This window comes from Nanorana parkeri, unplaced genomic scaffold (assembly GCF_000935625.1).
Source record: "Nanorana parkeri isolate BGI_ZX_2015 unplaced genomic scaffold, ASM93562v1 scaffold136, whole genome shotgun sequence".
Classification (NCBI taxonomy): Eukaryota; Metazoa; Chordata; class Amphibia; order Anura; family Dicroglossidae; genus Nanorana; species Nanorana parkeri.
The window spans coordinates 2,081,950-2,108,483 of NW_017306404.1; the positions used below are offsets into that span (position 1 = coordinate 2,081,950).

At 42.5% G+C, this 26,534-nt stretch overlaps 1 protein-coding gene across 1 annotated transcript in view; it reads right to left on the minus strand.

Annotated features, from left to right (window-relative positions):
- Nucleotides 1–14,656, minus strand: part of LOC108785010 (serine/threonine-protein kinase D3-like) — an 85,734-nt gene extending 71,078 nt beyond the window's left edge. The window contains exon 1 of the mRNA XM_018553980.1: nt 14,472–14,656. Within this exon, the coding sequence (XP_018409482.1) occupies nt 14,472–14,612 (141 nt within the window). The 5' untranslated portion in view covers nt 14,613–14,656. The remainder of the gene's footprint in view (nt 1–14,471) is intronic.
- Nucleotides 14,657–26,534: the final 11,878 nt, after the last annotated feature.

The window sequence follows — 26,534 nt, forward strand, 5'->3', positions numbered from 1 at the left end:
CATATACTGGAGGGATTTGCCATGTGCTCAGACTAGCCGGGACCAGCCATGGATTAGGGCGTGGTGCTTTCCAGCCACCCCCCAGGCCTGAGGCCTGGGGGTGGACATAGGCTGGTGAGAGGGAAATGTTTCTCTAGGGCCTCCAACATGGAGGAGGCTTGTGTTGCTGCCAGATGAGGAGAACCAGGACAATGGATGGCTATTGAAGTTACCTGGAACTCCAAAGGACTTCAGGGGCATGACTGGTGTCTCTTCTGCTGAAGATTTATGCTCATCTGCTACTACAGTTACCATCTGCTGTATCACAGGTGGATCTACACTGAGATGCTTAAAAGGTCTGGTGAGTGTGGAGTCTACACCCTGGAAGCCTAGGATCCCTTATACCCTCTCTCCCCAGTGTGAAGATGTTTAATAAAAGTTATTCAGCATTGCATTACTGGAGTAGACAGCAGCTTTGTGGACACTAGGAGAAGGGCAGTTAATGCTAGTAGGACGACTGAAGATCATTCCCCTAGACAGATTAGTGATGATGAACCGGGCATATTCCAGCGGCTCCTTTGGGGGTGAGCGCTACACAAACATGCATGTTTTTGTGAAATATAAAGCGGATGGTTCATTTATAAGAATACGGAAGCATATTTATCTGCAATGACTACACATAACGGAAGTAGCTTGGAAACGCAAGTCTTCAAATGACGCCTTTATTTATTTTTTGTTATTAGAGAGTAGAGGTTAGTGGAAGGAGGGAAGGGGGAATATTAAGCTAAAGACGATTTTTGTTTGTTAGGGATTTTTTTTTGGTTTAGTGTCTACGCGCAGGACATAAACTAAGTTATATATAAGGGTCTAAAATGGTTATATTTGATATCACTGCGTTTTAAAATATGGAAAACTCACTATTGTGGATATCACTATAAGTAACAGTACCATATATTAGCACATTATATACACTATTTATTCAAATGGATTGTCTCCTTTTTTTTAATCATTATTAATACAATATTGATTTATCGATTTTTTTTTTTCCATGAGTGTTTTTTTTTACATTAGTTTAAATTTTGTATGCACTGATTAGTAATTTATAGCCTTTTGTGGCCACTCACAATTACAGGAAGTAAATATTATCACAAAATAAGAAATTGAGAATGGATTACGAGTTTAAAAGTATGATTAGTATGATTATTGTTTGGAAAATTTAATAAACATATATTTAAAAAAAATATTTGAATTCATTCCCAGAAGGGGATACATTATTCATTTTGGTAGACTAAAGGGCATTTAAATATACACTTCACTTTTTTTTAGAAGCTTTATTCAGATTATTATGGTCTGTGCCTAAGTTCCACTCCAGTAGCACTGGAATGTATGGAATCTGCAATACGTATATCATTATTTCAGCAATGCACAGGCTAAAGGAATGTAGACAGGCCACTTAGTTAAGGAAGTCAATAATGAAGTCAGTAGCTTTGCAATAAAAAATTAAAAAGTGACCAACTACATCACTAAAAAATCAAAGAAGGAAACCATTCAGAAAAATGTTTTATGCAAATACAAAGCAATTGTAGCAATGCATATCAATTTCAGCAGAACAGTATTTATGGTGTATACTTCCCTAGCCACAGGTAAATAATGTTGAGCCTTGTCAGGAAACTTGCCACCAAGTCATGCTTATACAGGGGGCTATGTTAAAACCACTGGCCACAGGCATTTAGAAATCAGCATTGAATGATAGAGTGTTAAACGTGCTCTGTTGTACAGAGCAAAACTCCCATAGATACAGAAACGTCTGTATCTATGGGAGTTTTGCTTTTTATGCATCACAGAAAGTAGCGCAAGTTTTGCTTTCCAAAACTGCATCCACAAATTTAAATTCACATAAAGTGTAACTACTGTTTGCGAAAGTTTAGAAGGTAAGCAGACAATTTGAACAAACATATATACAGTTTATGGTTGTTATACATATTTTGAAGAAGAAAAAAAAATAACAGGATCAGACAACTGCACCCTACCCAATTAAAAGAAAAATGCCCAAGATGTGTGCCTCAAACATATTTTACACTCGCACACAAGTGAAAAACACTTGCAACCCAATCACATGCAAGGAAAATAAAGAAAGGAATATTTGTTTGCACGTGATTGGATTTCAGAAGTCAAAATGATCTGTCTGATCTGCGGACCCGCAGGAATGCTGTCTGCATAAAGAGGGCCTTGAGAGCTAAGGAAGTCTTCCTCGTCCTCCCGCTGCTCTGCCTCTAGTGCCACTTCTATAATTCCCTGCAGAGTGTGCTCCAGCAGGAACACCAAAGGGATTGTGTCACTGATGCATGCACTGTCCCTGCTCACCATCCTCGTCGCCTCCTCAAATGGTGACAGCACAGTGCAGGCATCCTTAATCAGCAGCCACTGACGGGGGGAAAAAAAACCAAGGTCCCCTGAACCTGTCCGTGTGCCATACTCACACAGGTACTCATTGATGGCCCTCTGCTGCTTGTGCAGACGCTGCAGCATTGCCAATGTTGAGTTCCACCTGGTGGGCATGTCACAGATCAGACGGTTTGTTGGAAGGTGGAATTCACGTTAAATTTCGGCCAGGCGAACACTTGCTGGGTATGACCGTCTGAAGTGGCTGCACACTTTCCTGGTTTGCCTGAGAAGCTCTGCCAGCCCTGGGTACCTGGTTAGGAAACGCTGTACCACCAAATTTAGCACGTGTGCCAGGCATGGAACATGCGTCAACTTACCCAGGCGTAGGGCGGAGAGAAGGTTGCTGCCATTATCACAGACAACCATTCCCGGCTCAAGCTGGCGTGGTGTTAACCACCTCTGGGCCTGCCCCTGCAAAGCTGACAGAATTTCTGCCCCGGTGTGGCTCCTGTCCCCTAAACAAACCAGCTCAAGCACAGCATGGCATCTTTTTGCTTGAGCCGTTGCGTAGCCCCTGGCATGCTTTGGGTGAACTGCGGCTTCGCTGGAGAAATCTGCAGAGGAGGACGAAGAGGAGGGGGTGATGCTTGCTGGACCACGTGTTGGCAGTAATGTGGACCTTGCTGCTGACTGCCTTTTCCAACGAGGCCAAAACATTGCCTTCCACATGCTTGTAGAGTGCTGGAATGGCCTTCCGCGAAAAGAAATGGCGCTTGGGAACCTGCCACATTCTGCAAAGGCGTTCTGCGAACGCTAGAACATGCTATGTTCGAGTCGAACCTATGTTCAACTCGAACATGCAGCCCATCCTTAGTGCCAACATGAAGCAACTCATGTCATTAAACTGGGCCATACAACTATATGAACAATGACATCACCTGTCAGCTCATTCCAAACAATTAGCTTACATTCACACTTGTGTGTCAGTTATCATTTTTAGTTTCAGCCTGACAAATTCTGCTGTGGGAGGTGCGTTGCAGTGCCACTCATTTCAATGCCACCCCAAATGCACCTCCCACCCACAGTGTGATCACCCGCATTGGAACGCACAGTACCACAATGCAGTGCATTCCAGTGCAGTGCGATTGCAAAAAATTGTATATGCAGTTTTATACTGAAGTTAACGTTTGTAACACTGCATTTGTGTATTTTATTTTAAATTAAGGATGGTATTTAATTTTTGTTATCCGATTAATCGAAAGAACGAATCAGCCAACTAATCTATTATGAAAATAAATATTAGTCGCAGCCCTAAAATTTGTTTATTGACATTTCAGGTTTACTTGCCTCTAAAAGAGAAAAGAAAAGAAGATACAGCCCTTATACAATAAAAAAAATGTTAAAATTATTATGGAGATGGTACTGTATATTTAAAAGTCATGCAGTAGGAATTTATAGTTCTGCACCCCCTACAAAATTCAAGGGAGTGGAGTAACATTTAATTCTAAAAATTTCCTTTTCAAAACATATTAAAAAAAAGTATGCATTTTTTTATTTGATACTTAAAGGCTGCAAATGTTGTAAACCAGTTCTGGACAATGCAAATGAGTGTAAGGTAATTTACTCATTCCCACATTTGCTAATAATTCTATGTAGTTATTACTCTCCAGGCCATGTTTGACTGTGTTTTACCCTAAGCTGTGTCTTATGGTTTTCAGAGCCGTAAACATGTCCCACAATGTACAGTAGCTGAAAATTATTTCTGTTTTGTGTTTTGCTTATTACCACTGAAACATTTTGTAGCTAGTTCCCGTAACATCCTGTATGCAAGTTCTAGCATGAGGTGACAAGTTTCAATAACTTACAATATCTATAATACACTGTATCTGATCATTACAAAAAATATTAAAGAAGAACTCCAGGCATAATTATTCTTAACCCTTGCAGTAAGGCTACCACTGCAATGCAAGGGTTAAGTGCTTGTTTTTGTCTTAGGGACGATAATAAAAAAATTATACTTACCTGAACCTCACAGTCGGCTGGCTATTAGACCGGTCCCTGGAACCTCTCTCCCCCTCCACTTTAGCGGTCTAAGGTCCTGTGAGTCATCACATTCTATATTTAGTGTATGGGATGTGAGGATGCTGAGGGACATTCTATCGCTGGTGCAGATGGAGAGCAAGGCGGCAAAGACCAGAGTAGATGCCAGCCGAATGTGAGATTCCGGTGAGTATAACTTTTTGTATTTTCTTCTCTAGATGAAAAAAAGCACTTAACCCTTGCAGTGCGGGGGTAGCCCAACTGCAAGGTTTAAGAATAATTTTGCCCAGAGTTCTTCTTTAACACGTTAGGTATACTGACAACATGGATCACTACTAGAGACTAATGCTGTGGATATAAGTTGCCAGGGAAGGAGGCAGAATTGCAGGGAATTAACTTTTAACCTTAAGGCCCAACTCCAGGATTACCAGCTTATTGTAAAGTAACTAGGCCCATCTACAAATCCAACAGATTTAAAATGTTGTAATAAACCATCTTTAGAGAAGAGAAAACGTTATAAATACAGGTTTGTAAACTATAATGCCTGGAGGAGGGTTTGTGAAGCAGCACCTCGTCATTTCCTCCTGTGTTATTGGACTATGTGACCCATGCTTCCTGGCCTCTATTTCCTGTCCTTGTGCTGAATTGCAGGCGAAGTGGTGTGCTGCTTTCCCGTGGTTTCTAATTTGGCCACAGCAGAACATAACAGGACAGCTGCTGTTTAGTGACCAGTGTACCATGCCAGAGAAGAGGAGTGATGGGCTGTAACAGCAAACGGGAGATGGAGCTGGAACAGGGCTTAAGTCATCGACATCTTAGTAATCCTGCCCACTAGACTATTCACGCTGATGTGTTTACATGGGGATGTGACCACATTTTATGTTGCACCCACAATATGAGTGTGACATGAAACATGGTCTCAATAGTAAACTTAGCCTTAAGATTACAACTTTCTTCAAGTTTGGATTGAAGAAGGGGTTAAATATTTGCCAGTTTTTAATTGCTATTTTTGTAACTGTAGGGGACAAAATGGAACCTTACTGTTTGTCTTGGTGACTATTGCCACTAGGAGAGAAAGGAATGAGAAATCAAAACGTTTACAGTCGTCAACAATCTTCTGAGTGCCCTTTTTCTTTATTGGGGGGAGGTTCGCCTTTTTGAGGTTCTATCCTTTCCCCACTCGAAAAAAAAAAAGTTTTGGCAGGAATTGCACCCTAATTTTTTTCCGCTAACTACTATGTTCTCAGTAGCTCACCAGTCTTTTTTTTAGCATTAATGGATCTTTTCAGGGGTCTTCCACGAGCCTTGGTTCTAATTGTAAACTCTCCCACCTATTCCACCACCACAGCAAGCAAGTGCTCAAAGAGATGGTTTCATAGTTAGTACAAAAAAGTTGTATAATGATAGTAATTTTTTATATTAAATAATTGTTTATGATTACACAATTACTCTATAATCCTAATACAAATGTCTTTAAACTGTGGCATTTTTTTGCAGAGGTACAAAACCTCAGCTGCCATGTGGGTTTTTAGCTATGAAGACACACTGGGATTTCACAACATTAGGAGGACTGTGTTAGGCATGCAAGGTTAATCAGAGTGGTGAACAAGATGCACCAGAAACTCTAAAGGCATTACATCTATTCCCTGATGGTGAGAATGCCTGGCCTGTACTGCACTAAGATGCCCAGCATTCTTTCCAGCCAGCAGCATTGGATTAGCTGCTGTAAATAAAAATAAAAAAGAGACTTGTAACTAGCAGAAAGCCTATATTACTCCTCTTGTGTGTCTGTTGTCTTCTCTTGTTGACTTGAGACTTAATGGGGGAATTCAGCGTCAACTACTACCACCACCACTCCAACCCTGATAATATAGTACACTACAGTAGATCTGTATGATCTTCTTATCTTCATATATACACAGATTTTGTGTACAACAGCAACAATAGCTATTTAATGACACTGGCATCCACTAAACAGGCAGTTGTGTTCTGCAGCACATTTTAAACAGCTGTGAAGTATATCTGGCTTTTGTGTGCATGCATTTTTAAATATTTTTAGGTAAACCATGCTGCAGGAAGCTTCTCTGAGTTTCTTTGTGGTTTTAGAAACTGAAACATTTATGTATAATGCTAATGCTCACACTCCGTTTAGGCTTTTTAAATCCGAAATAAATATACTACGGTATATAATTTGCACCTTTTCTAAAATAAAATTTTAATCTGCCATAAGTTAGTTTAGCCAAGACTATGCTGGTATAATAGAATGCCATGATGGTTTTATACCCTGTACCATTAATGCATGAGGAAGCCAATTGGGAGATGGCAGTTAAACTCATCAGTGCCAATCTATTTTGCAGTTACGTTTTTTATTGGTGATCTGTGTATACTTTAAATATCCATTCATATGCACTGACTGATTTTTTACTTTCCTCAAGATGTAGACACAATAGTTGTGAGCACGCAGGAAAAAAAGATTTGCAATCCCTACATTCACTAAGCACCATGTTGCTGATATTAAATCATTAAATATACTCAGCAAGAACTCTGGAAATGTTTAACAAGATGTTACAATTTGCCTCTAGGTATCAGTCACTGTCTTCAATGGCCATATTGGTGTTTTCCCTTTGCTGAAAATCCAGTCAATGAGATCAATTTTGGTGCTCGCTTTTATGTCGCTATTAGCTAGCAAGAGGGCATCCCAATCTCACTTCCAGCTGGCATGTATCACTCTTTGGTGTCTAGAGTTTTTCCCATCTACAGTCTTCCTCACATCTAGTGTTCTTTGTGCTCCGATTCTCACCACTGTCTAGCAACTATTGTGTCTATACCAGGGGCAGGCAGCACTAAAGTTAAATACACCGCTGGTCTGTATTCTTCCTCTCATCCAGTGTTTCTCTGATGCCTAGTAGTTTATGTGCCAGTATTCACCTTGCAGTGGAGTGGTTTTTGTGCCTATATTCTCAATGACATCTTATATATTTGTGCCACGATTTGAGAACAGGAGCACCAGGAAAAAAAAACTCCGGGTCTTGTGGAGCAGTATATATGACTGAATTAGGAATGTGCAGGCATACAGGCCTCTGAAGATGCAGGAAGTGTGGCCGCACAACAAACACAGGTGTGCCAGAGTCACAGGATCTAAGGAGTCACCTGGTCTTCACCAGAGCCACCAGAGATGGTGTGGATGTTGAGCTGACAGGCAGCTCCTGGGTTGCGGCTCTCTGACACACCCGTGTAGGCACAGTGGCAGCGGGTACTCAGGGACTAGAGCACACTGGACAAGACCAAGACACAGAGTACATACAGGATACAAGGTACAGAAAAGAGACACTAGAGAGAAGTCACAGGGAACATGCGTTACACAGGGAGCAGATAACCTAAGGGAACATACAACAGGTGAACCCACAGGGATAAGCGATACACAGGAACAGCTGAGGGGACTGCACAGGAGAAAGGAGGAAGGTGCACTATAGTGCAGAGCAAATTAACTACAGGAAGCAGGAGCAGGAGGCAAACCACAAAACAGAGCTCTCCGGGATAACAGAGGAGCAAGGCTGCAAACAGCCACAAAGGAGGAAGACAAACTCACAGAAGGCAGGATCACACAGGGTGCACAAGGGAATCACAGGAAACACAAGAAACAAAGCAGGTAAATGTCAATCCACAGGGAGCCAAGGCAAAAAAGTACACGGGTCCGGTAACGACTTATTGCTCAAACGTCAGGCAACAAATGAGCTAAACATTTAACACTGAGGTTCAGCATTGATTGGATGGGAGCCGACCACCTGGGACAGGAGGCAAAACCCGGTGCCAGATCATGGCACAGGGAAGAGTGACAATCTGCAGTAGGAATGTTCAGATACCAGTATCTGTATCGGTGCCGATACTTGGCATTGTCACGAGAACTACCAGGGTCACATCAGTTGCAGCAGCACAATCTAAATATGCTAAATACACTGCCTGACCAAAAAAAAAAAAAGTCACACACTCCATTGGATAGCCTCTAGCTTTGATTACGCCATGCATTCACCATGGTATTGTTTTGATAAGCGTATGCATTACTTTACCACCACAATCTTGTAGTGATGATGGGAGAGTCTGACCATTGCGTAAAGTCTTCCCAAAGATTCTCAATGAGGTTAAGGTCTGGACTCTATGGTGGCCAATTAATGTGTAAAAATTATGTCTCATACTCCCTGAACCACTCTTTCATAATTTGAGCCTGATGAATCCTGGTGTTGCCATCTTGAGATATGCCTGTGATATCAGGGAAGAAAAAATCCATTGATGGAAAAACCTGGTCATTCAGTTTGTTCAGGTAAGCAGCTGACCTTATTTTTTGGGCACATAACATTGCTGAACTTAGACCTGACCGACTGAAGCAACCCCAGATCACAGCAAAACTAAATCCAGGTGTCGACTTCTTTTGGCCAGGCAGTATATATGTGTCTGTATTCTTCCTCTTGTGCAATCGTTCATTGATGCCTGGTAGTTTATGTGCCTGTATTCTCCCTGCAGTACAGTGGCTTTTGTGCCCATATTATTAATGGCATTTAATGGTATGTCTGCACAAATACTGTATATATTAATAGAGCTACAGCTATTTGTGGCATTAGACAAAGACTGTAAAAACAATAACCAGATCTGCATTGGTAACAATAATGGCATGGTTTGTGGTAAAGGTGCGAGGACTTAAAAGGAAGTTTGTCATATAGGTGTTGCTATATTGTGTTGCTTGACTATATGGATACTATTGTCAGGAACACTGCACACAGCAGATGGCGTCTGCGCATGCGTGCGAGCACGGCGTGACCCGCAGTGTCGGGCCGGGCCGTGCACTTTCGCGTAGACGTCCGTGCGCGCGCATGCGCACAGCACGTCACGTGCGCGCATCTGCGACGTGTTGTGGCGCCAAACGGGCTATTTAAACTCAGCTCCTCCATGTCTCCAGTGCTGAGTACTCTTTCAGCTTGTGCCTAGTATCCTGTGTCTGTTCCTTGGTTTATTAGTTGTTGCTTTTGACTCCGGCTTGCTCCTGACTCCGCTGACCTTCTGGTATCCTGATCCTGGCTTGTCTAGACGATTCTCCTGCTCCCTGCCTGTTCCTGCATTGCCCGCTTGTTACCAAACCCGGCCTGTGACCCGACCACGAGATTGCCTTATGCCATACAACCTCTCTGCCCGCACGTTGCTGATCCGGTCTGCCTGACTCCGTTTACTCTCTGTCTGCCTCCCTGCTGTGCGTTTATATTATCCCTCACGGCAAGAGACCGTACGAGTTACCCTCTGGTACCGAAGTCCTCATCCAGGCACTCGTGCCCCGCTGTGCCCCAGACTACCTGTCTTCTCTACCAGGCTTTCTGGGACCAGAGTTGCAAGAGAGGGGCCGCCCTCGTCATCTCAAGCTCCATCAGGTACGTGACAACTATGAAGCCATTCACTGATAAGAAACTGGCATGGCCAAACAGAAAATAACATTTGGTCTTGGTCAGGTTTAAAGTAAATAAGTATATATCTGTATATGGCTTGCACTGACATATTTACAAACACTTTACTACTACAGTCCTCTTCTGATAGCATAAAAGTGCTTACGTGCATTCAAATCCTCACCACATGAGGTATATTATCTGCTATGAAATATTCAGATATTTAACACAAGATTTATCACTCCTGCGAGGGGTGAAAAAGTTTGTCTGATGTCTATGCAGTATGTAGAGAGTCCCCAGCAATTAGATTCTGATCAAAGATCTAGAAAAGCTCAGGTCTAAGAAGGAGTGTTTTTCCATGCCCCCTGTGGTTGCTGAAGCCATATTTCTAAGCAAAATATTCATGAGGGTCAGCAATGTTCCATCTACTGTACATTGGCCCTGATAGTGAATGGGTTAAAGACGTTTATTTGTATTATGGGTGAACAGAAGTAGCCTGAATCACTCACCGCCTACTTATTATCATGAGTATTTCCATCTCTAAGCCATAATTTCCAACTAGCTAGTTTCAAAATTAAGTTTTATAGCTGTAATTTTCATGAAATAGAATATAATAGAAATCCAACAGGGAATGTGGAAACTCCTGAGATTACATGTAAGACGTGTAGAGGAATTTAGTAGGGATGCACCGATAACGTTTTTTCGGTATCAAATTCCGATACTTTGCTTTCGGTACTCGACGATACGGAGTACAGATACCGGTGCTTCTGCTGGCATGGCGCCAGCTTCCTGGGCAAACTGATTGCCCAAGAAGCTGGCTCCGTGTTGTCTGGCCGGCTTGATTGTGCTTGGCCAGGAACCCAGCCAATCAGCATCGAGGCGGCTTCCCAGCCCACCAGGAAGTCGGGCGGCGAGTAATGACCAGCTTCCTGATTGGCCGGGAAGCTGGCTTGATGCTAATTGGCTGGGAAGCTGGTTTCCCAGCCAATCAGCAAGGAGCCGGCTTCCTGGCCAATCAGGAAGCCGGGAAGCGTGTCATTACTCGCCATCTGGCTTCCTGATCGCACAGGAAGCTGGCTCCATGTTCCCTTAGGGCACTGCCGGTCAGAGGAAATCTTCCTCTCACCGGAAGTTCCGGTATCGAGAAAGTTATCTGAGCATTTGGGCGAGTACTCGTACTCACCCAAATACTCTGTATCGGTATTGATACTACTATCGGTATCAGTGCATCCCTAGAATTTAGATATTTAACTACAGGGACAAACTAGTGACGTAGCAGCCGATGGGTGGAGACCCATAGCAGGGAGACCCAGGCATCCAACACACCCCAAAGTGTTGGATCTCAAGGATTCCAGAGATAGATGTAGCTCTAAAACAGAGCAATGATACCACTTATCAATGGCACTACTTTTACACGCTTCCTTAATTTAAATTAACCAATTAACCTAATCCCAACACTTATCCCTAGCCCTCTAGCGAACACCCAAAAATACTCAGGTGAGTCCTACACACCTGGATTTAAATGTTGTGTATTCTTAAGCATGACACAACAAAAAGGTAGGTGGGTCTAATTCTTGTCCACCCTGTCATCGCTTTTCTCTCTCTTTTTCTGGCTGTTTTCCCCGTATTTGTTTTGCTTCAGTCCCATAGAATTTATCAATTCTTTTTTTTTTACTTTACTGTCGGGGGCTCTAGGGAAATATCAGGGGTCTAACAGCTGATCGGTGAGTGTTTGTATACCCGCTCTCCATCCTGAATCGGCTGTCACAAGAGAGGGGCGGGCAGTGGGGGGAGGAGAGCTCCGCCTCCTGTGACAGATCAAAGCACTCTCCACCAATCACCGCTCTCCATCCTGACAAACAGGTGGAGACAAGAGGTGTGGGAGGAGAGCTCCACCTCCTGTGAAAAATCACAGCCATCACCGCCCCACACTGCTTGGGCACCCTGATACAGGAGATGGAGGCGGGAGGTGTGGGTGGAGAACTCCATCTCCTGTGACAAATCACAGCAATCACTGCCCCGGACCGCTTTCCATCCTGACACAGGAGGCCGAACCGGGAGGTGAGGGAGGAGAGCTTGGCCTCCTGCAAGAATGACAGCTGTCACTGTGCAGCACCGCTGTCCATTCTGAAACCTTCTCTCCTCCCCACTGGGCACTGGAGCTGCATCTGAAAGCACACAGACCGGTACCCAGCAGGGAGTAGAGAAGCTGGGATACACTGAATTTTCGGCTGCATTTTGGCCGTCATGGCACTTTCGGGCAAATGGCCAAAAGTGCGAATTTCTTCCGAAATGTGTAGACGGCTGAAATTTCTGTGCATCCTTGAAAAGAAACGACTAAAAGGTACCTGTATATTTAATGACCTTTTCCATACAAGTTTTTTTCCCATTTATCACAGCTTTTTGCCATGGAGTGAGGGCAACATAAATAAGCTGACCTTGCCTTTTTAGTGCAGGATCCACTTTAAAGTATTAAACTCTCAAACATTTTTTAATAATAAATCCAGATCAAACAATTCTACAGCACCCAAAGTATTTATTTAAATCTTTGCCCAAGCACTTACATTTACCATGTTTCCAAACAGCTGTCTCCAACTCTCTGAGCACAGCTTCTCTGAACTTCCTGTCCAGTTCAAGATCACAAAAGACAGGGCTGTCTCTAGCAACTATCCATCTAATAGCTTGGGGAACGGAAGAAGAAGGAGTGGGGAGAAGAGAGCAGAGGATTGACTTGCCTTGCTGTGTCTGTGTGTTATTTGTGGAGACACACACACAGCTTACTAGCACACACAAGGGAAAGGAGCCAACCTAAAACAAGGCATCAGGTCCAGTGCTTAAGGGACCAGCTGATTTTGCAGGAAGCTAAAACCTTACACATCAAGCAGCATCCAATGTAAGTAATTTAATCTGCCTCTGAAACAGCTTGAAAAAATTATTGATTTGAATATTACTTTACGGACAGCATTATGAACTTGTTCGCTAAAAAGTAATTGTATGAGTTAATTCCTGATGTCAGATCTGGGATGCGTTTACAGATCAAGTTTCAACAAGCGTTGTACTGGTTCATGTACTAGTGATCACTATTATGACATGCTTGAAAGACAGGAAGGAACTGTGTCTCATTATAACACAACCTTCCCTCGAAAAGCAAAAGTAATGCATAGACACATAGCCATGCATTTTCAGGTGTACTGAATTATGTTTTTGAAGGTCCCCATTAAATTAAGATGAATGAAAAACACAAGACAATGCACCATGCATCAACATATAGAACTTTTCCCCAACACAATGCTATGCAGCCAGGTGGAGTCAAAGGATCCTATGGAAAGCAATGCATTTTAAATATTGCTTATACATCTCAAATTTAAAAAAGGTCTTAAAAGGAGAACTATGAGGTGAGTGCTTTTCACTCACCTCATAGTTCTAGCCGACCTGTGACAATGAGACTGTCACAGGTCGGCTCAGTAGATCAAGAAGTGAGCGAACACATACCGGCGTTCGCTCACCTCTCGATCCTGTCACAGCTCTCTGCCGTGACAGGGGAGGGGCTGGATTCCCCCCTCCCCACTCCGATCCGCCAGCGCTGACTGGCGGATCGGACGGGGGAGGGGGCGGGTACAGCTGGCTCTGCCTCTAGATAGGCAGAGCCAGATGTCACTCCCGCAGCTGGGCGGATCTAGACATAATTGTCGGGATCCGCTTCAGCTGCTGCGTCTCAGTATACCGCGAGCAGTAGCTCGCGGTATACTGTTGCGTCTCAGTATACTGCGAGCTGTAGCCTAAGGAGAACTATGGGGAAAAGCCTTAACCCCATAGTTCTCCTATAATTTTCCTGGCTAACAGTGAGACATTTTTAAGGGTTGAATATATATTTGCAATATGTTTGTGCATGTTTAAAAGCGAACTATGTGCCAAAGTTCTCTTTAGGGTCACAGGAGGACATTTACTATATAACTCAGCATATAGCGGGCTATTGCCTATATTGTGGGGATCCACCCCGTCACCTGATTGACAGCTGGCTCTGCCTCTCTAGAGACAGAGCCAGCTGTGTCCGCCCCTCCTCCCTCCGTCCCTCCTGTCAGCGCTGGAGGAACAGTGAGGGGAGGGGAATGCCTTCAGGGAGATAATTGGGAACTGAGCGATCAGCAGTATGTGGATCAATAGAGCTGATGTGTGACAGCTTCAGTGTCACACATCTGCTCTAATTATGGGGAAAAGTGTATTTCACTCTCCCCAAAATTCTCCTTTAAGGATGTAGCATTTCAGTATGTGTAAAGCTGCCCATGCACTATACACACACCCACTGCAGTCAGAATACAACAGCCCAGTGGGAGGATCATCCATCCATGCTGTCTAGCATGGAGAAGGAATTTGTTACATTGTTTTCGTTCAGCCTGCAAGTTTAATTGAAACAAAATATATACTATATTATATACATATAGTGTTTGGCCAGTTTAAAGGTTTAGGTGTAATTGTGGTGTGTGTGTGTGTGTGTGTGTGTGTGTGTGTGTGTGTGTGTGTGTGTATGGGGGAGTTGAAATTATGATTTACAAGCATTTTTAAGGCCTGCTTGTATAAATGTCTTCCTCTGTATTGTGATACAACATACTGTTCACACTTAGAAAATGTAAAACGACCTACCTTCTTTTCTACAAGATCCACAGCTATTTTTTTCACATTGATGTAGCTGGCCTCACTTGGGTGAAGGTGATAAAGTTCACGGCAAAGGCCGATCTGAAGTCTGATTGATGTTTTTCCCTGTATCACTTTCTCCAGTGTCATTTTGTACACCAAAAAGAAAATTCCACAAAATAAAAAAAATAATAAAAAAAGTCCAATGTGATACAAATTTGCTTAAAAAAAACTGCAAATAACATTTACCAAGAGCAAACAGAAAATATTTTGTTTGCTATAATTTGTGATTTTAAAAAAAATCCCCCCAAAATCTTCAGATAAATCCAATGATTTTTTACATACGGGTAATCTTTTCATTATAAAGATTTGCTGTATTTACGGTGAATACCATACGGTGGACATTCAGTAACTTCCAGACAGAATATTTTAGCAGCAATGTTTGCCTCTGATCTTGACTGTAACTTCAGTTTTTCTTCTTTGTAACACATAATACAAATATACATTCTTTATTGCATTTTTGTCTTTAATTGAAGAACATCATGCAGATATCAAGGTTGGTGTCAGGCAAACTCGGCTGGTCTTGCATGTGCTCTGAAAGAAAATAAACAAATCAATGTGAAATTCAAGGAAAAAAACACATATTGGGATTGATTTGCTAAAGGCAAATATGCGCTTCACTTTGCAAGGAAATTTGCACTTTGCAAGGGTATTTTCCCTTAGCTTAGTGAATGTGGGGAAATTACTATTTGCAAAGAACGACCAGTCACGAGCAAGGAAAATGTAAAAAAAAAAAGATTTTTTTCTTTCACATAATTGGAAGTCAGCAGAGCTTCACCTCATTCACTAAGCTAAGGGAAAATTATTTTGCAATGTTAACAGCTGTTTTGCTTTTAGCAAATCAACCCCATTGTGTTCAGCTGTTAAATACATTGATTTTATTTCTCAGCAATACAAATATTACAAATGCAAACCTATGTCATATTTTAAATTATCACACAACATTAGAAGCCTTTTGTCCAATATCTGTGAGTTCAGCAAGTTTTTCAAAACTGGCCATACATGTGAGCATAACTACAGATTATGACTTTAAGGGTCAGGAAAGAAAAATATAAAAACATCAGATGACCATCAATCAATATTTGAGGCTGCTACAAGTGGATTGGCACAATGGGGAGGCAGACATCTTTGGATCCCTATTGTGTGAAATTACAAAGACTGGGAACTTTCAGATGGTGTGGGGAAGGGTTAGGCTAGACATACTTATTCTTAGTTCTCTCGTTCAGCCTGCATCAAAAGATTTCTCCATCCATGCATGGAAAAATACTAGACAGACACGGATGTCACAACAATGACAGGTGCCCTGTGAAAAGGGTCTAAGAAAAAGTTTTCAATAACTTTTGTGGACTTGGAAATTAAAGCTGACCTCTTGGATAAGTTTTTCTTCCAGATCTGTGCAGTAATCAAGTGTGAACCTTTGCCTCCGTGCTGGAACTTCCTGTAGTTAAGACAAGTCACTGCTGCTCTCTCTCCTTTTACAGAGTGACTGGTCTTGTATCAGCCTCTTGCAGTTTTCTGCTGGCAGTCTGCAGAAATTTGGTGCTTAGTAATTGAATCTATATCCTTTGCAGCTAAGTTTTGGTGCCTGGAGTTTAGCTTTTAATTTCTACATAATACTTATATATACAGAGATGAATGAGGTCTGGTTTTCAAGTGCTTGTACTGCTTCTTCAGAATATGTACATACTTAAGTATGCATGATCTGGGCACAGGTTCACTTCAAAGTAAAAAAACAGAGGTTGAACACATTTATAAATACGTGTGAAGCCACACTGCCACATCAAGGTATGTTTGCAAAGTGTGGTCCTAAACATTGGAGATAATTCCAATCTATTCCTGTAACTGGTAAAAAAAAAAAAAATGAAAGTGAGGGGAAATCTACCTAGTAGGGTCAAAGACAGCATTAACAAACTTTAAAGGGGTTTAAATCAGTTTCTACTGTGGCCAAAAATAAAGTCTTGGCTAGAGTTAGCATATAGGCTGGATTCACAGAATTACAGCATGCGTGGTAAGTAACACATGTAAGTATGACTGGACATATATAGTCTCTCTTTCAAAAGCACACTTAAACTAAAGCACCGAGATGTGAACCAGCCAATTAAGAAAAAATTATTTTTGTTTGACGTACATTTCCACGCAGATAGAATGCATGAGTTGCATGAAAACGGGCAGGTATAAATAGACCCTTAATCATTGACTTCTACATGTTAGGTGATTGATAACTGCTTTGCAGTGTCAAAGATAAGATAACATCAGTAGTTCACATTTCATGCACACCCACACAATGCATACGATTGAACCTGATGCACAACCAAGATCTTTTAATGTCATATCCCAACAACCTACTGCCATTTAATGTTAAGGACATATTCCCTAAAATACAACCCCAAATCCTTTCCTTAACTAAGATGTAAGACTCATAAAAGACAAATTGTATCCATCATGATGCACTTTATTTTTCAGAACATTAACTTCTAAAATAAGTGCGTTTAAGGCTGGGTTCACACCCAGGACGTACGGAATATGCGCGTTTGCCGCGCGTTTTTACCGCGATTTGCGGTAAAAGAAAAGGGGGACAAACGCGCGTTTACGAGGGCTATCCGGCTGTATCCTAATGGAAACGCGCGGAAAATACGCCCCAAAGAAGCTCCTGTACTTCTTTGGGCGTAGGGCGTTTTTCAGCACGTTCCTACGCGCTGAAATACACCCAGGTAGGAACCATGCCCATAGGCAATTATTGGTTTTCACATGCTGAGGGTTTTACAGCGCATCTCTACGCGCTGTGAATGTCCAAGGACCTGTAGCACACCGGACTTCCCATATGAAAAAATGGGTGCTCGCAATGACTACAGATGGCGCCGTATCAAGTAAAATCGTTGTGTAGAGATGTCACCAGCACTCCAAATATGACAGAATACTTCAAAGTTTTAGTGAATCTTCGTTTTTATTTTTTGAAGTCACTCAAAGTGGAATCAAGCGCTTTCGGGGCCGCTCAGGGTCCCTTTCATCAGGCTAAAAGTGAACATGTTCTAAAGTGAACATGTTCACTTTAAGCCTGATGAAGGGGACCCTGTGCGGCCCCGAAAGCGATTGATTCCACTTTGAATGACCTTCAAAAAATAAAAACGAAGATTCACTAAAACTTTGACGTATTCTACGTGCTGTGCAACACCCAGGTGTGAACCAGGCCTAAGGCTGAACTATGAATGAAAAAAACCTTAAGGGCCAGTTCACACATCGAGCAGTGACAGCACCAAAACAATGCAGGTCACCGCTATGACACATAGAAAACAGTTTTTTGCTATGTGTCCCAATCACACCACAACATGGGTGTGATGGGCGGGGCACTGCACTGTGGTAAAATGCTGCATTTTATCACACACAGAGTAATGGATTCCACCACAAGTCACCACTCAGCAGTGGGGTGGACCAAGCTGCCATGCGGAAACCTGAATGGAGTCTGCACATTGTACATTACCAAAAGGGTAAAAAAACAAAACATTTTTCTCACCCCTCAAAAAAAAAAAAAAAGTAAACATTGACAGCTCTGGCCATGTGCAATACAACACACTCAATAGCCTGTCTGCTAAAATGTGGCATTTCAGCGAATGGTCTAGTGTGAATGGGCCCTTACCCTTGCAGAAGTCCCCTTCCCCAGTGCGAGGGTAAACTGCTTATTTTGCCTAGGGTATGATGAATTAGGTGATATGCTAGCACTCTCCTTCACTGTCCAGTGCTCCAGAACGTGGGGGTGCCCTTGGTGTCGTCCTGTACAAAGCAACGGGAAGAGGCTTCAGGGGACGGATCACACAGAGGAGGAAGCCTACAGAAGCAAAAAACAAGGTAATATATATCACCCTACTCATCATCCCCTAGGTATAATGAGCAGTTAACCCTTGCTCAAGAAGGGTACCCACAGTGAGGGTAGAAATGTTTCCCCTGAGTTCAGCTTTAAAATAAAAAGGCACCCAAATATCCCAGCCATTTTAGCATGTACAGTAATTGAAATACCCAGACTGCTCAGCTTAACATGAGTCTGCAATCTTTATAGCAGCAGGGATTCATCAAAACACTTTTTTTATTTTAACATATTATCTTTAAATTTGCTAAAATAAAAGATGTTTCAAAGAAACTCTGGAGTTGTCCTGCTTTCTGGCTTTGCCAACACCTATTTACTTAATGGCTTACCAATCTAAAAAACTGTTAACTGCACATTGTAGTAGAGACAGTTGCAAAAGGTAAACTTAGCACAGGAAATAAACAAAACAGCTTGGTATTGCTGAAAATGTTTAACCTATCCAAGTATGTTTGTAATGATTGGATGGTTCCTTAGTAGTCATCATCTTGATGTTCTATTGTAAAGTCAGTCTCAGGCAAATTGATGAGGGTTTAAGTGGCCCAACAATGTATGGGCTGAAATTCTTGCACATTAGTTTGTCAGAGGGAAGGCGGTGAAGTTCCCTGGGATAATAAAACAAATATGTACAACGGGAAGCTTAGAGGATGTCCTGTGAGGTCAGTGGAATGTACAGAGCAAACCCACAGATACCATTTTTACATGTACACCAAATGAAAATTGCCTTTACATAACAGGATTAAAATATTGCAAAAGTGTATTCATCAAGAGCAATATTTTTCAAATTGCTTCAACATTTATTTCATCAAGATCTTAAACTGCTTTTCACAGCTACCAGGTTCATCAAAAGTCAGCATGTAACTGTTGTACACTGACGTAGCAGAATCGCTACAGGGGGGCAATTGCCCCCCCTAGGTTTTCACTTGCCCCCCCGTGTGCCCCCCCGCCAGGCAAGGTGTTTGTGACTGGTCCTTGCAGGGTCCGCCGCGGTCGTACGGAACAGTTGGCACGTCCCAACCCCCCCATCCAATGTTTTTTTTCCTGTGCTGATTCTACGGTACGACCGCGGCGGTACGGACACCTTGCCGATCCCTGCGCTACGCGGGCGGGGGAGGAGCTACACCTTTAGGATGCGATCATGCACATCGCATAGGACAACAATACGTTATGGCAGTGCCGTATGCGGCTGCCATAACGTATTATACTATGCGATCCGATCGGCAAGTTTCTGCGGGCAGCGGGCTCAAGGGGCAGCTGCTTTGGGCCCCACAGCCATGAATGGGCCTGGGGCAAGCGCCCCCTTTGCCCCGCGTTAAAGACGGTCCTGGCAGAAGGGATTGGCCTACTTTACTTCTGATTCTATAAATTAATCTTACAAAGGAATGCAGAAGCTACTTGAAGAGTCACCCTTGACTCTTCTATTGTTTTGCTCTTACTGTATTGGCACTGTACTGTATATGTATTTCTCTGTATAGGAATGAATCCTTCTTTTAGCTTAAGATTTGAAATACCTGGTGTACATGCATACAGGTTTACGAATTGTGTTACTTAAATAAGCATTTTTGTGCATCATTATGTCAGTACAAGATATTTGTACAAGATATTTGAAGCAGTTCCTTCTAGTGTCATAATCGTACCAAAGCATGCACTTGGAGCAGGAACTGCATATTATCAGCGCTCTGGCTTCCAAATCAGAAAAAGGGATGTAGTGTTAAGGTTTATGTTAGAGGTAAACTTACGGACTCTCTGTTTTGAGGGTTAAGAGTCAGGGCCTACTTTATTTAATAGTTTACTTTAGCTATGAAGGTCCAGTGTTGTTACCCTAGGACGGGAAGCTTTTTAGGACAACAGAAAAGCTCCCCTCTCCTCATCTCCGTTACATGGGGCAGATGTTCTGTAGTGTACAGTGAGAACTGGGAACAATGCTAACTGAAAACAGTCAGCAGAGACTGAGAGCACATAATGTTATTAGCTCACTAAATTTCTGGCAGAATCAACAGGTATTATTTTGTACTTAATGAACAGATATAACAAAAACACGTTCAATGATTCAAATGGACCAAATAAGAGATGTTCATTGTTAGGATTAACATACATTTTAGGTTTAAAGAGCTAATTTTATGGGTTAGGCTATAAAGTAAGTGTTCAAGTGGGTCATAGTTTATTGTAGAGAATACTTATTTTTTGCCATTAGAGAGAGACAAAAACCACCATATATTAAATTGTCAATGATAAAAAATGGTATGGTTACTGCAGCAGGGGCATGCCTAACTGTGCTTCTGATATCACCCAGGTGGTATATTTGAAATGTGCCAATTTTTTGAATCATTGTACTATTCTGATTTAAATGCTGTTTAATTCTGCCACCTATTCTCTCACCTATTCTGTGTTATGATCTTGCTTGGATGCGGCCCACCCTGACCTAGATTGTGCTAAATGTTTTGCCTATCAAGCTGATACTATGTTCAGTTGTCTGGCTGTGTGCCAGTATGGCAAACCTGTGCACTATGACCACGCTACCTGCTGGTGATACAGAAGGTGCACAATAACCTGTGAAAGTTATTACAAAATCACAGCGTCATTCTATTTTACCTGTGTGTATACACTGGCATTAAACTCTACTAACCTGGGTAAATAAACAGTCAGATAGTTTAAAATGTGTATTGACACAAATTGCTATATATTAATATAATTTTTATACATAAACATGCACTTTTTTTGCAATCAGCAAAAATGTTTTCAAATCTTATGGTAAGTAATGCTCACAAATGCAAGATTCTCTGTAATAAAAAAAATTTAAATAAAAGAAGAAAAATGGTTAGGATACATTCGCACTAGGTGCAATTATATGCATTAAAAAGGCTTTTCTAAACACATTAACAGTATATGCATCTAATGATTTCCAATGGAACTATCCACACGTTGTGTTTAGATGCTTTTCTCTGCAGTCAGTTTATCTGCATTTAGAAAAGATAGAAGTCAGGTGCATCTAGGAATCGTTTGTAACTTCTAAAGGCACCAAAGCACATGTAAGCATGATTTGATGCTAGGATGCATCTAAACACATATGTTTGTGAATGCGTGTACATGCATGTAAACACATGTAATTTAACGCATCTATAAGCATAAACACAGCATCTAGCCCAACAGATTTTCCTCTGCATATAGAGCACAAAAATACAAGCAGCGAGTGTGAATGAAGCATTATAGTAGTGGCATATTAGTGAGACAATCTTTATGTCAGGTGCAGCTTGTAAATTTAGTCGTATGCACTGCCTTAAGCCAAAGGATCTCAGAACTGTTGAAATATGCATATTTGATATATGAAATAGAATTATTTACTATATTTTGGTATCTCAGCTGTTTGAAAGCGGATATTACTGGTATACAAATCACCAAGGCTCCACATTGGTTAAGAAACACTGTAGTTGTGTTAGTTATCTAGTTAAGCACAAATGTTTTTCACATTCATTAAAATGTGTTCAATTTTATCTATGTAGGTATTCTTGTGATCTCTAATCTTCCTGGTGAGAATGGAGAAAGACAGCAAAATATAGACTGAGACAAAGCGGGGTAGTGAATCAGAATCAGCACATGCAAAAAAAATCATCATTGGGCAGCATATGTGAACCACAAAGATGTGGTTACTTTCAGCCTTGGTAAAAAAAAATAAGGCAAACTAACATTTACATTGTACCAACTAATAAGACATCAGAAATGTTATACACACACTACATAATGAAACAGACACCTAATTAAATAAGTAGACGTACAAATATACACAGATGCAGCTAACAATAGAAAGTGAAAGGAAGGCAGATGACTGAGAACTTTCTGTAAAAAGATCATTTCACATAGACTCTTCTGACAACAAGAAAGGAACAGAAGGATCAAGAGACCCAAAGTTCATAAGGAAACAGTGGAAAAGTGAAAGGAGAAAGCAAAATAAATAGAGCGAGAGAGCGTCTACTCAGAACAAATAATATAATATCTCTATACCTCAACCACAGATAATACTCTTGACACCAAAGAAAAGTTTCAGGCTTCCCTAGGTGATTGTGTGCAGACGTCTTACAGTTTCCTCTCTCAACATCTCAAGTGATTTTTTTTTCTGTGTACAACTTCAGAGACAGGAAATTCAAGAGCAGCTATGTCCTGTTTGCCCCCTCCCCTCCTTAGCTGAATGCTTAATGTTACTACTTGTCTAATCCAGAGATCAACTCTATCTAAAAGTAGAATAAATAAAATAAGAGACAATAGATAGATAGATGGATAGATAGATAGATAGATAGATAGATGATCAGGATCTTAGAAACTAAACTTTCTGGGGGGGGGGGATTTCATAAGAAACATGATCATTGTCTACCCCAGACACATTATGGTAACATTAAAGGGGTTCTTAACCCTCCGTTTTTTTTGCCTATATCAACTGCTAGCAAGCAGTAGATATAGGCAAAAAGTAAAAAAAAAAAGAAAAAACCTGCTTTAACAGCGGTTTAAACTTAGCCTGTTTTTGTCGCGCGCTCCCGCCCGAGAATCCAAAACTGCTCGGGCGGCCGCAAAGCATCTTGGGGCAGGCGCATGCGTAGTTCGGGTTCTCGGCGGGAGACGAGCAGAGACGCAAGGTAAGTGTATGGACGCGTGCACCCGCATGCAGACACCACTGGATCGGAAAGTGCCTGCAAGCAGAGAGGAGTCAGCGCTGGATCGGAGAGCCGCCACACCGCTGGAGGGACAGATGAAAACATCAGGAAAGAAGAGGAAGATTGGATTAAGAAACCTAATTTAAGGTAAGTGCTAACATTAAAATTGGCGGGAGGGAAAAACATTTTTCACATTAATGTCATGCTTTAAAATTACGCGCACCTGCGAAATCGCAAAAAACTACCCAAAATTGACCATAGGCGACGCTTTAAAAGCTTTTACAGCTCATCAGATTTAGTGATTGATGGCCCTAGAACTATTGCTCTCATTCTGACGTTCACGACGATATGTAACTTGTGCGGCAAAATGGGCGAAATTGTCGTTTTCGCACGTATGCGCACACGACGCCTGTTTGCATGCGTGTATGTATGGGGGGACTTTAAAAAAAAAATGTATTTGTAAACTTTACATTTTTGGGGGGAACACTTAAAAAAAAATTCCTATTTTTTCCCCCACTTAACTTTATTGCTATCACATAGGGGGGTTAGAAAACCCCCTTATGTGATAGCAAAATATGTGACAGGTCCTCTTTATGGAGACATCAGGGGTCTCCAAGACCCCTAATGTCACCTAGGACCCCCCTGAAGAAGCTGATGAAGCAGAGATCTTCTTCATCAGCTTCTCTCCAGCATCTGAAGCTGGAGAGTGACACGAGAATGCGGAAGTGATGTAATATACATCAGTTCCGCATTCTGACAACGGAGAGGGGACCGGAGGGAGCTCGTGTACCGAGCTCCCTCTGATCCCCTGTGACCGAGGCCGTATGCTGGTCCCGGGCTCGCAACGGGCACAGCGGAGCCCGGGACCAGCTTGACAGCGGGAGGGGGGGAGCCGGGGAGGGGCGCACATCACGGGACCTCATACAAGCGATCCGCCGGCTATATAGCCGCCGGATTCCTTGTACATTAACGGGCATCGCTGCCTGTTTTCCAATATCGGGCATTTCCCGCCCAGTGGCGCACGCGAGGGGGGCGTGGCTGAGCAGACGTCTAAAGACGCCCGCTCAGATCAAGAGAGCTCCTGGCCGGCCGGGAAGTGGTTAACCCAACATGGTATCACCCTGACTATGTAACACGGTGCCTCTGGTCACATCACCATCCACCGGCCGCAGTCAGCCAAGATTGACGTGTTTCAGGGGCACCGTGTTACATAGTCGGGGTGATACCATGTTGGGTTAACAGACAGTGTGGCCTCTCGTTTGTTGTTAAAGCCTGATGAAAACGTTTGCTTGTGAGTACATTTATCCATTGTTTTATTTATCCTAATAAACGATTTTACACACAGAGGTGGCACTCTGTTCCCTTTTGTTTAAAAATTAAAAACTGTATTAAGCAAGTTTGTCATAAAATACACTATATTACCAAAAGTATTGGGACACCCCTCCAAATCATTGGATTCAGGTGTTCCATGAAATTTCCTTGCTACTAAATATTCCGCGGTCAGCTGTTAGTGGTATTATAACAAAGTGGAAGCAACTGGGAACAACAGCAACTCAGCCACAAAGTGGCAGGCCACGTAAAATGACAGAGCGGTGTCAGCGCATGCTGAAGTGTACAGTGCACAGAAGTCGCCAACTGTCTGCAGAGTCAATAGCTACAGACCTCCAAACTTTGTGTGGCCTTCAGATTGGAACAATAGTCCGTAGAGAGCTTCCTGGAATGGGTTTCCATGGCCGAGCAGCTGCATCCAAGCCTTACATCACTAAGTGCAATGCAAAGCGTCGGATGCAGTGGTGTAAAGCACAACACCACTGGACTCAAGAGAAGTGGAGACATGTTCCCTGGAGTGACGAATAACGCTTCTCTGTCTGGCAATCTGATAGACGGTTGCCAGGAGAACGGTACTTGCCTGACTGCAGTGTGCCAAGTGTAAAGTTTGGTGGAGGGGGGATTATGCTGTGGGGTTGTTTTTCAGGAGTTGGGCTTGGCCGTTTAGTTCCAGTGAAGGGAACTCTTAAGGCATCAGCATACCAAGATATTTTGGACAATTTCATGCTCCCAACTTTGTGGGAACAGTTGATGGCCTCGTTCCTGTTCCAACATGACAGCGCACCAGTGCACAAAGCAAGGTCCATAAAGACATGGATGAGCGATTTTAGAGTGGAGGAACTTGACTGGCCTACACAGAGTCCTGACCTCAACCCGATAGAACACCTTTGGGATGAATTATAGCGGAGACTGCAAGCCAGGCCTTCTCATCCAACATCAGTACCTGACCTCACAAATGTGCTTCTGGAAGAATTGTCAAACAGTTCCATAGACACACTCCTAAACTTTGTGGACATCCTTCCCAGAAAAGTTGAAGCTGTTATAGCGGCAAAGGGTGGGCCAACTCAATATTGAACCCTACGGACTAAGACTGGGATGCCATTAAAGTTCATGTGCGTGTAAAGGCAGGCGTCCCAATACTTTTGGCAATATAGTGTATGTCCATTCACAATTATCTCCTTATTCCTTGCTCTAAGTTACTATGAAGAAATTACCTGGTGATCCTGCCATTTCACTGATGCAGACATTAGTTCTGGTTCCAAGCTGACAACACTATTCTGCCTCAGTTCCAATGGGTAATACTATCTAGCCAATGGTGGAACTACCACCATAGCGACCGATGCGGTCGATATGGGGCCCGGATCCCCGCTGCTCTCCCCGCTTGTATGGGCTGAGGCAGCGGGTGTCCGGAAAAAAATGGAAGGCGGAGGAGCCGCTGCCGTCCTAAAACTGACAGGAGGACAGTGGCTCCGCTCTCCTCCCCGCCTGCCGCTCGATCAGCAGGGGATCAGTAAATATCATTGATATTTACCGATCCTCCATGTGCAGCACAAACAATCTGATCACTCCAGTATTTGTAAATAACTGGGGACACAGTACTATGTGTACCCAGTTATGAATGAACAGGAGGTGATTTACATCACCTCATGCTTATTTAGGAATTTCTCAATGGGGAGAAGCACTCGGTACAGAGGCTCCTCCCCATTGAGAATCTGCTCACATAACATACACGTGCACCATATTGTGGTGTACGCCAGGCACATGTGCGTTGTTAGAACGCATCGCAGTGCATTATTTTTTTCTTTTGTAAAAAAGCATTAATTTAACTGTTTGCAATGCATGGCAAAGCTTTTGTGACGCATTGCCGTGCGTTGTGATACCTTGTGTTGTAATTAAATATACGCCTGTATCATTTTATCACAACACAAACACCAACACATCGCAAAAACCATTTATAACATAAATCGCTTATTTACAGTTTAGCGTTCCTTCATTTTTTTTATAATCCCCCTTTCCTCAGCCTCTCATTGGAGTAGCAGTATTAAAGTAAAGTGTTAGGCCTCATTCAGGCGCCATTCACACCAGGGCGGAAGCGTTTTACCCTGATTTCCGCACGATTTTTGGCTGTTTTTAGTCGCGTTTCAGTGCTGAAACGCAATTAAAAGCGCTCAAAAACGTGCTGAT